The 11,478-nt window shown below is 50.2% G+C and overlaps 1 protein-coding gene across 1 annotated transcript in view; it reads right to left on the reverse strand.

The window, feature by feature from the left end:
- POLR2B (RNA polymerase II subunit B) overlaps positions 1-11,380 on the reverse strand; it is a 36,273-nt gene extending 24,893 nt beyond the window's left edge. The window contains exons 1-6 of the mRNA XM_058667266.1: positions 11,223-11,380; positions 8,867-8,939; positions 5,461-5,611; positions 1,717-1,829; positions 1,373-1,592; positions 898-1,056 (exon numbers count right to left, since the gene is read on the reverse strand). Coding sequence (XP_058523249.1) covers positions 898-1,056; positions 1,373-1,592; positions 1,717-1,829; positions 5,461-5,611; positions 8,867-8,939; positions 11,223-11,241 — 735 coding nt within the window. The 5' untranslated portion in view covers positions 11,242-11,380. The remainder of the gene's footprint in view (positions 1-897; positions 1,057-1,372; positions 1,593-1,716; positions 1,830-5,460; positions 5,612-8,866; positions 8,940-11,222) is intronic.
- Between the last annotated feature and the right edge of the window lie 98 nt (positions 11,381-11,478).

Consider the following 11,478-nt stretch of genomic DNA (forward strand, 5'->3'; position numbering starts at 1 on the left):
AGCTCCTGCTTATGGCTTCAGCCTGACCCAGACCGGCTACTGTGTGATCAACCACAGAATGAACAGTGGATGACATGTCTCTCCCTCTGAATTTATGTATGGGTGTCACTTCCTCAAACATATCTTTTTTAAAGAAATAAAATTCAAAGTTACATGTGAGATTCCTTGTTTTTGTCTAAATTTTTACATACGAAATTAAAGGTAACTGAAACTACTTTCCAAGACAGCTAAAAAGATTAAATCAATTAATCAGAGTAGCGTTGTTGGCACGTAGCACAGTTTCAAGAAATCCCAGCTGTTACTGGATCGCATCACCATAAGCAACCTGCCTACAATGGGTACCCAATGATCTCTGCCTCCCACCGCTACTGTCCTCACGTAACCCCCCACGAGCGTGGGCTGGGCTGCTTTGCCCTTAATAAAAATAGGGCAAATACGGCAAACGCTCCTTCCGCATAAGGAATTACGAACAGACTGACTTCTAGTCTCACACTCTAGCTCTGGGCTTGTTCTGCGGTGGTTCTCTCTTAAGCTGGCTGCCATGTCAGCTGCTAAATGGAGAGGCTCACGTGGCTATCCAGCCAAGAGGCAACAGCCAGCCGGACTCTCCCCCACCAGCCAGCGGGGACTGAGTCCTACCAGCCGGCACTGAACCTTGAGGTGCCAACACCTGAGAGCCACAGTCAGGCAGAGGGCCCGACCACGTGGCACCCGGCAGCTGGCATGCTCACAGCTGCTACTGGAGTAACATCCCCGGCAGCACAGGGGACACCACACCAATACCCCATACACGCAGGATGCTCCAGAGCAGCTACCTGGAACCAAGAACGCCATTTCGTAACTTAGAAAACAAAGCACAAAGGAATGAGGCCAAACAAAGTCACTGCCACGCCTTACCTGTCCTCCTCTGGCCAGCATGCTCACCCAGATGGTGCTTGTAGGTCGGGAAGAATTCTCCAGACAAGACCGACACTCCCCTGTGTAGGCGTATTTAGAATCTTTTTTGGCAAATACATACACTGTGTTTGTTGCCATTTTTTCTTGAGCAATCAAAACCTAGACGATAAGCAAGTGGAAATCAGCATTTTCCCGTGGTCCCATTGTACAGGCTCACTACACAAGCACTCCTGAGCACCGGAAAGCCTACACTGCCCAAGGGTGTCAGAGACACACACGCTCCAGACAGACCAAACGGCCAGCACACGTCATACACGCCACCAAATCAAGCTCTGGTTAGACAAGCTTGTGCTACTCCACACAATTCAGCTGCTATTTCCAGATAATCCTGCATTGAAGTTTGCTTTTTAATATCAACTGTAGGAAGCTGAATTTCTCTATCATTTCATAATCTTGTAAAATAATACTACTCTACCTTTTCTGACCCATTAATAATGAAATAGCCACCAGGGTCCAAGGGGCACTCGTTGAGCTCACAAAGATCACGATCCGTCAGGCCGTTCAGCAGGCAGTACGTTGACCGCAGCATAATGGGAATCTTTCCTATGAAGGTTTTCTGGTGCTGAGTCTGAAGTTGCTCCTCGCCTTCTTTGATGACTGTCTTTGTTATGTCAACATAAAGTGGTGCAGAATACCTTTGGAAAGTAAAGGAGATCACAGTCAGCATCTGCTAACACCTCAATCCCCAGCTGACTAAAACCTCACCTTCTGCATTCTAACTTGGCCGCCGCTGAAAAACACACAGCAACTCCTTCTTACGTGAGGTTCCTTAACCTAGCTTCGTTTGGCATCATGGGCGAGGGAGCACCGTCTCTTTCCCAATGGGTAGGCTTGGAGAGGTAAATCTGCTCAAACTTCAGCAAGTATCTCGGCTGAAATTACAACAAAAATAAAAGGCTGGCGTCAACATTCCAAATCAAAACAACTCACCCGGGCAAACCAACCCATTTTAATGATGTGGAGACTCTCCAAAGTCAACACGCACACTGCAGAGCAGACAAGGTCCGTAAGCTCTCCAGCCAGGAGACACCAAGCACAGCCTGCCTACACCCTGTGTTTTGAGTTTGTATCCGTTAAAATGGAAGAGTATTAATGATCTACATAGTCTCACAGTCCTCTCCTGGTTTAGGGTCAGAAGGACAAAGTCGAGGTGGCAGTTTGGCTCAGTCCCTACAGAGGACACCTGAGAAGCCTGCATCCTATCGCTAAGTGTTTAGCCTCAAGTTCCTCTTCCGCCCTGGATCCCAGCTTCCTGTCAACATACGCCCTGGGAGGCAGCAGGTGACGGCTTAGGTACTTGGAATAAATTCTAGGCTCCTGGCTTCTGGCCCAGCCCCAACTGCTGTAGGAAGTTGGGATTGAACCATATGGGGAATTTCTGTCTCTGGATCTCTTTGCCTTTCAAAAAACTAAATTTCTAAAAATGCAAAGTGACCAAAGAACAAAAGAGATTAAAAAAAAAACCAGACAATTAGAACTGTGCCCTTACCTAATAAACCACAGTTCAGGCCACACAAAAACAGAGGGTTTCCACTATGTATCTACCTACTGTCCAATGAAACAAGATCCAGGAGAACAACTTTTCACCGGACACTGGTTCATCCCCAACTCAAAGCTCCGGGAAGGAGACCTGGGAACCAAGCAGGGCAAGCCTCCCAAGACGGAGAGAGCAAAGGGAAGATAACATTAGGACTATAATGACCCAAAGGAGAGGCAGCACTCCACCCTCAGCCGCTCTCTGAAGTTTCAACTAACCTAAGGGTTTGATTTGCCTCCTGCCACTTTCCACTCCACGTAAACCCCTTTCCAGAGTACGCTTCCTAAAACAACGCTTCTCACGTTTGTTGACAACCTTTCAATAACTCCTCATGACATCCAATGCTGCTCAAAGCCCTGACTCCTGCTGATCTCCAACTAACACCTTCAAACACAGACTGCAAGAACTCACAGACCACGCAAGGTGGTCCCCATCCCATCATCGGTAAGCTAAAAACCAAGTACTTTCTAGCTAAAACACCTCGGCAGCTTTTCTAAGCGCATCTTTTCACCTGTGCTAATGCCCTGTCTATCTTTCCAACTGAGAGTGCTCTTGCTCTTTCAACAGAATTTACTGTCACTGCTGAAGCAAGACAGGTCATGCCAAACTGGGCCAGAGCACTGACCAGCACACACAAGACCCTGGGCCAGAAGTGAGCTTGTGGAAGGCAGGGAAACTGTGGGGGCTCACCTGCTGGGCCACTGCTCTCACTGCTAAATGTGAAGCTGGGACTGGGAGCAGATCAGGTGAGGCAAGCTGCAACAACCGTCAGCCTGCATGTGAGCTGGGTTTGGGGTAAGGCTGGGCTATGTCTGGCTACTGCATCTGCTGGCACGTGCAAGGGCCAACACAAGCATCGACTGGCTGGGCTTTGCCACAGCATTCGCTAGCAAGTGCCAAGAGGGTGCAAGTAGTGTCAGACTGGACCACAGTGCTCTCTGCAAAGTGCAAGCCCTGGCATGGGGTCTGGGTCTAGCAGGGAAACCGTGGGCACCCCTCTGCTGGGCTGCAGCTCCTGCTGGTGTGCATGAGAACCAGGGCTGGGAGCAGGTCAGGCTGAACATGGTGGCAGCGCCTGTCAGCATACGTGTAGCCTGGATTGTGGGGTGGGTGGGCTGAGTTAAGCTGCAACTTCCATAGGTGTATACCAGAGCCCAACTGAGATGTGCCACACACTGCACTAGTCTGCTGCACATACTCACACACGCAGGAACTGGGTCTGGGGGTTGATCTGGTGGGGATAATTGGAGGTTTCTCCAACCAGGCTGCAATTCCTGCTGGTTTGTGCAAAGGCCAGATCTGTGGCATGCTGGCCTGGGCCAGGCCACAACACCCATTATTTGGCATGGGACATGGGGCTGGGAACAGAACTGACCCAACTACAATCACCAATGCAACTACAATCACCAACTTGTATGTAGCCTGATAAAGGTGACGGACTGCACGGGCAGGTACATGCAAGTCCAGCCTGGGTCACCTCAGACTCAAAACTCTGGCCACCGGGAGAATCACAGAATTTGTAGTCCAACCTTGAAATGCATGTGTTGGGACTATGCCTCCTCAATTGCTGATGCCTGTGCAGTGGACAGCACGCACAGTACAAAAGGGACACATGACAGCCAGCTCATTTGAGCCTGAGAAGATGTCGAATGCCACATAAGAAGATGGAGAGCAGAAGAGGTTAGGACAACTCTCGCCTGGGTGAGTGGTTGTACTCGCGTGGACTCTGTCAGCCAATGGACCTTGGAAGGATTTTCTCAACCTTGGAGCAGCAGAACAACAGCGTCTCAGAACTATCAAAACCAACCAAGCAATACCTGCGAATATTCTTCGCACTGGAGTTTCCAAGATGACATCGAATGGACATCACTATCCTGGATACTGATGTAGTCTAGCAACTGGAAGCAGCTCCCTCCCACTCCCAGCGGCCCCCACCCTCTGCCCAAATACAGGAGAAAAGTGAGAAAAGGAAAACTGGGAGCATCTGTCTCACCCACCTTCCCCCATACTTTGACCCTCACCAACCCTATCTGGTGGTCCTCGTGGGCTTGTGTCCTTGTCAATCATATAAACAACATGAGAAATAATTTTTTCAGAAAAAGGAACAGAATTTACTGTCACTTGGAATTGCCCATGTTATAGAATTAGTGCTTTTATTATACCAAAAACCAAGAAAACAAGCCAAATGTTTTTAAAAAAAAGGCACTTTATGTCCCTTTTTCCAGCACTGTACACTGTATCAGAAGAACCAATCACCTCTGTACTTAGAAGCAAAATGTCTGGGCAGCCTCTCCATATAAAATAGAGTAAGGGCCCAGCCTGAGGAGCTGGGCGCAGGGGAGCGCTGAGCAGCCAGCGACAAGGCCTCTCCTCCCTGGAGCCAGCTCAGGCTGTCCCCGCCTCATACCGCCCTTCACTGTCCCACCTTCTCAGAGCCCAGCACACTCTCACAGCTGCTTCCACTGCGCTAAAATGGAGGGGTCACCATTCCTGAGCATCTATTTCTTTACAACCACGGTATTACAAAATGATGCCACTACTACGATTTTATCAATGCTACAAATATGCAAGCATGCAAACAAAAACTATACGAAACTGAAAAAATAAAACAGGTGATATGTTTGTATCTCCTAAGATTTAATTTTGAGAGAAATCCACATTGTATTTAATGCAATAAATAAATTTTTTTTAAATAAATTAAATGTTTCCTTCAGGATTCCTCTACCATGGTTAGGATGTGTTTGCGGCTTGTTCATACTTCTGATCCTATTCCTCCCAACTATTAAATACCTACTATATGAGCAAGCATTTCTGTTTTGGCGTACTTGCACAAAATGCACCCATCTCTGCGTTAGTGAGAGTAAACCAGAAGCTAACTTGCTTGTTAACCTTGTGACAAGGGAAGAGAACTGAAATTTGCAACCTTCCTTCTTCTCCTGGTGCGACACCCCTCACCCCCATCTCACCGGCTCTTCCACCTCCCCGCTGGCATGCTGAGCCTCTGCTTGGAGATCTATGGGAGGAGCGTCTTCCACGATTCTCTGAACAGACATCTGAATAAACTCGTCAAAAGAATCCAGCTGTTGTCTGACCAGACCTTTCTCATCAAAATAGGAACTAGGAAAATAAGAGTTTATGATCAGTTGCCACTCCTTCCTGGCCCACTTCTTTGATTGTATTATAACACAAAGATACCCATTAAACAAACAACCACTACATGCCACTCACCGCACAAAAACCCATGAGATATCTTCAAACAGACCAATGCCAGGAATGCAGTTCCTTTATAGACGTCATTGTTTCAAAAACAGACAGAGGAATAAAACCTAGAGGAAGCCCTGGTTTGCGTCCTTTGTGGACAATTTCATTCAACATCTCTGAGGCATTTTTTAAAACTAAAGCATCAGGACCCGGCAGCGTGGCCTAGCGGCTAAAGTCCTCACCTTGAACATGCCGGCATCCCATATGGGCGCCGGTTCTAATCCCGGCAGCTCCACTTCCCATCCAGCTCCCTGCTTGTGGCCTGGGAAAGCAGTCGAGGACGGCACAAAGCATTGGGACCCTGCACCCACGTGGGAGAGCTGGAGGAAGAGGTTCCTGGATCCCGGCTTCGGATCGGTGCAGCACCGGCCATTGCGCTCACTTGGGGAGTGAAACATCGGATGGAAGATCTTCCTCTCTGTCTCTCCTCCTCTATGTATATCTGACTTTGTAATAAAAAAAAAATAATAATAAATCTTTAAAAAAAATAAAGCATCAGGAGAGCCAAATATAACAAGAATTCTAATTTGAGTAAGATGGTGATGTCAATTACTAAATTAAAAACGTGAGACAAATCTGGGGCCCAAGCTTGGGACACAGTAGGCTAAACCACACCTTGGAACACCAGCATCCCACTTGGAGCCAGCCTGCCTCCAGCTGCTCCACTTATGATCCGCCCTCTTGCTGATGGCCCATTTGCTCGCACCCCTCCGGACCGATCCTGTCAGGGACCTTGAAGGAGTTGCTGGCTCCTGGCTGCAGCCCAGCCCCCAGCTGTTGTGGCCATCACAGAAGTGAATCAGCATGTGGGAAAGACTGTACTAGTCCACTGCACATACTGGCAGGCACAGGAACAGGGCGGGGGGAGGCCTGGTGGGGGTTATTGTGGGTCGCTCCGACTAGGCTGCAGTTCCCACTGGTTTATGTGAGGGCCAAATGTATGCTGGGCAGAACCAGGTTGGACTGCAACACCCATTGGTTCCAGTGGAAGACAGCACTGGAAATAGAACCGACCCAACAATTGCAACCACCAGCTGATTGGGGCGATGACTGTGCTGGGTCCTGTACTTGCAAGTAAGTGCACACAGAATCTGGTCTGGGATCACCTCAGACAAAGTTTCTCTTGGGATCTCCTCAATCAAACTGCCGGACTCAGAAGAGAAGCGCACGTTCCATGGTCTGCCATGGAGTGCAAGTGCCAGAGCCAAGCCTTCTAAGAGGCTCACACAGAGCAGTGGAGAGCACAATCAGGTGCACGTGGAGGACAAGGCAGGCAATCGGAACCTGCAGAGGACACCTGTCACCACAACAGAGGACAGAACAAATCAATCAACTGCCTCAGCCATATGTTGGCAGTGAAAAACTGGGCAAATGGAGACTCTAAGGTGGACTATGTCAATCAGTGGATTTTAAATAGATTTCATTGTGCTTGGAATGGCGAGACTGGCAGCAATTCAGAACTGTCGAACTCTCAAAACCACTTGATCAAGACCCTCGGAGCATGCCCCACATCGGGGTCCTGGGATGGGTGGGAGTCTGGGTGGGGCTTCTCCCTTTATCTCCCCCTTTGCCCCAGATACAGGAAAAAAATGTGGAAATAATAGTCTTATCCACTTTCCTGTAGCCCTCGAACCTTTGTGCCCTAATTAACTATGTAAAGAATGTCAAAAATAAAGGAAAAAAAAAGGTGTGTGCACGGTCTGCTTTCAAATAAGAGGAAAGAAAAAAACCGAAAGATACATCGAAGAAATCTAACTGGCAGCACCAGTGGTGGAATACAAGTGCCTCGCAGTACACAGCACTGAAAAAAAGAATGGCACCGCTTTCAGCAGGAGTCACCTGAATTTAAGAAGAGAAAAGCTTCCAAAAGCCATGGGGAAGGAGAATTAAAGGACGGGGAAATCCATGCACATTTTCAGTCAACTCTGAAGCCCTCGACATCACATAAATCCAGCCCAAGGGGCATGTAAACGAGCAGGGGCAAGTTCTCAGAGCTGCAGCAAGACAGTATGTGGGTCAGCCACATTTCATACCAAGTCACCTGGCGTTCTGTTTTTGCTTCACATCCAATTGCAGCTGCTTGTTAACACACACTCCGGGAGTCAGGAGGCGACAGGTCCCTGGGTCCCTGGTGCCCTGGCACTGAGGACAGGAATGGACAGCTCTTGGCTTTGGCTTCACTCAACCCTGATTGCTGGGGATTTCTGCTGAGTGAACTAGTAGATGGAAGATTTCTCTGTATCTGACACTCTCTCTACCTTTCAAATACATAAAAATAATTCTTTTTAAACATCTATTTTTATTGGAAAGGCAGATCAGATTTATAGAGAAAAAGAGACAGAAAGATCTTCCGTACACTGGTTCGCATCCTAAGTGGCCACAACACCAGAGCTGAGCTGATACGCAGCCAGAAGCCAGGAGCCTCTTCCAGGCCTCCCACACAGGTGCAAAGTCCCATGGCTTTGTGTCATCCTCCACTGCTTTTCCAGGCCACAGGCAGGGAGCTGGATGGGAAGTGGAGAAGCTGGGACACGAAGCAGTGCCCGTTTGGGATCCCGGCGCTTACAAGGTGAGAATTTTGCCATTGAACCATCATGCCGGGCCCCAGGAATACATTTTAGTGTTCAACTTTAGTATTCAAATGATCTTGGTTTCACATAGGGCTCTCTGATCTCATACTGTCAGTTCCAGAATTGACACCACATCTCAATTTTATATGTAATACAGAACCAGACAGAGTAACTAATTAGCACAAAAATGAAATTTTAAGTGCAGTGTATGAAGTCAACATTTAGGACACCAGACATACAAACGAATAGCTAACAGAACTTTTCCATGAGTATAAAACATTTAAAAAAAATACAAAAACAAAAAGACAAGACTCTTGTAGTGCTGTGGCCCAGGGCGTTAGGCTGCTGCTCGGACGCCCACAGCCCTCAGCAGAGTGCCTGACTGCAGCAGCCCAGCAGATGAGATCTCTAGCTGCCCTCTCCCCGACACCGCCTTCCAAACTAAGACACTCAGCAGCACATTCCCATGAAAGGCCCAGCTGTCAAGACCAGAGAAAGCAGGCAACTCCGTTCCACGCGCACTGCCTTGGTCTGAAGTTACCTGATGACAATCCAGCACGCTTCCTGCCACAAATCCGGAGTGATTTCGTCGTCATCCTCGTCATATTGCATATCTGCAAAATCCAAAGCACTCACCTCATCTAGATGCCAGTCTTCGCAGTCAGCCGCTGTGACTAGCACACAGCTCACCCCCAATAAACACAAACACCTCTCCAGCCCCACTTTTCTAAAACTCCAGTCAGTTAATACAACTACATCACACAGGCTTTACCACAGAGGTTCAGTGTATACTGTGTGACTCGAAGTCCATGTAGCTCTCACTTGCAACTTTCCCAGGAGGTAAAGCAGCAAGCTGGCAACCTGATGAGCCAGCTCCCTGGAGGCTGGAGTCAGTTGGGAACGGGGCAGAGCCAGAAGGGGCCCAACAGCAGTCACCGCTCCCACGCAGTAGCCTTTCACGGACGGACAGACATGACCCATGGGCACACCCATGGCTGCCCTCCTTAAGAGTCGTCCATGTCGCGATCCTGACACCCCCATTGTCATGATACAAGGGTCTGTACACTCCCCCAGTGTTAGGTGGATTTCTGATTTTCTTGGGACAAACAGAAGCTATGCAGCATTTCAGCAGGTGGATCAGAAAAAGCAATGCAGCTTCCCCACAGTGGGCTGAACACCGTGAGTGGCCACTCATAGATGCCCCAGCCAGCCACCCTGGCCCTCGAGTCCTCCCAGGATGCGTGTCCGGCATGCGGGCAGACACACCAGGCCCTCCAGACCCCAGCTCTAAGCCAGCACTCAGCCTTCATGTGTCCCCAACCAGACACTGAGAAAACATGTCACACTTAATAAGCCCTGTCCAAATCTGCGATCCACAGGATCCACAAATAATTTCTTTCAAAGACTTATTTGAAATCAGAGTTCCAGAAAAAGAGGGGAATCTACCTGCTGGTTCACGCCCCGAGACAGCAGCACGGGCCAGCACTGGGATAACCGGAAGCAGGTGTGTGAGGGGAGCGGGCGTTTAGCCTCGGGCTAAGATGCTGGTTAGGATGCTAGCACCCAAGCCCTGGGCTCAAGCCAGGGACCTGGCTCCTAACCCAGCTTCCTCCTAAGGCGGCAGTGACGGCTCCCATAACTGCCTTCAGGAAAACCCTGCGCCTGTCTCCTTCCCTCTCCTTCCTTCTCTCCCCATCTCTGACTGCAAATAAAATAATTCTCTTTAAAAAAAAATCTCAGGGCCCGGCGGCGTGGTCTAGCGGCTAAAGTCCTCGCCTTGAAAGCCCCGGGATCCCATGTAGGCGCCGGTTCTAATCCCGGCAGCTCCACTTCCCATCCAGCTCCCTGCTTGTGGCCTGGGAAAGCAGTTGAGGACGGCCCAAAGCTTTGGGACCCTGCACCCGTGTGGGAGACCCAGAAGAGGTTTCTGGTTCCTGGCATCGGATTGGCGCGTACCGGCCCGTTGCGGCTCACTTGGGGAGTGAACCATCAGATGGAAGATCTTCCTCTCTGTCTCTCCTCCTCTCTGTATATCCGGCTTTCCAATAATAATAAAGTCTTTAAAAAAAAAATCTCAAAAACAAGAGCTGACATGTTCTAAACATAAGGAACTACTCTTTTTTTTATTTCATTTTATCGGTTTACACTTACTGAAACCCTGCATGGCATCACAGAACATGTACAAATATTACCTGGCCCTAAGACAGACACCCCAGTGTGGTCACGGGACAGTGCTCACACATCCCTGAGCAGTCCAGGGGCAGTTTCGTGTGCTGGGCTGGAAGGGTGTGTGTGTACACCGTGTATGTGATCTGCACAGAGGCGCTCACCGGGAGGAGCTGTGAGCATTCAGACTGGATGGGCAGGCAGCCAGGCTCTCTGGCCCCTGCTAGAGTGGCCTTCTAAAATGTAAAATGATGCTTGTCATTCCTCCCCTTCCCTTCCCGGGGCGGGAGAGGAAGGGGACAGAATGGGCCTATCCTCACGTCAGTGCCTCGCTGGGCACGGGCTTCAGCTCTGGACGGGCGGGCAGACATCGCTGCCCTGGGGTGCCTGCTGGGACGGAGTCCCCTCCTCTGCCTTCGCCCCCTCGGGAGCACCCGCGGTCCTGTGTGGCTGGCCGCCGACACAGCCAGGCAGCGTCCAGGAGGAAGACGCCTCAACTAACCCTCGCTCCCCGTCGGGGACCCGGCCCTGGAGATGGAGGATTCGGGGGAAATGCTCCCTACACACCGACAGGAAAAGCTGCTAGATACGCTACGCGCAAAACGAAAACGCAGGGAAACAGGAGCGCTCCTTTCCGTCCACCACGAAGGACGAAGAAGGCCGCACATCCCTCCCCGACCCCCAGCTCACGGCGGGGCGCGTCCTGGACTGTGTCCGGAGGGGTCACCTACCCTCGTCCGCGTCGTACATGTTGGCGAACAGCTCGGGGACACCTCACTCCGAAACCCACAGATGCACGAATGCACGCAGCAGCAGCCGGAAGCCGCCAAGTCCGGGGCAAAGCGACTTCCGTCGCCGGCGTTCGTACAATCCTCCGCGACGGGCGCCAAAGACCCGGCGGGAAGGCGTACACGTCTGATCTGCGCTTGCGCAATCCGGGGGCCCCTGAGCCCCGGCTCTCGGGATTCTCGGGAAGTGAGCGTTATC

The sequence above is a fragment of the Ochotona princeps genome, chromosome 7, assembly GCF_030435755.1.
Source record: "Ochotona princeps isolate mOchPri1 chromosome 7, mOchPri1.hap1, whole genome shotgun sequence".
Lineage (NCBI taxonomy): Eukaryota > Metazoa > Chordata > Mammalia > Lagomorpha > Ochotonidae > Ochotona > Ochotona princeps.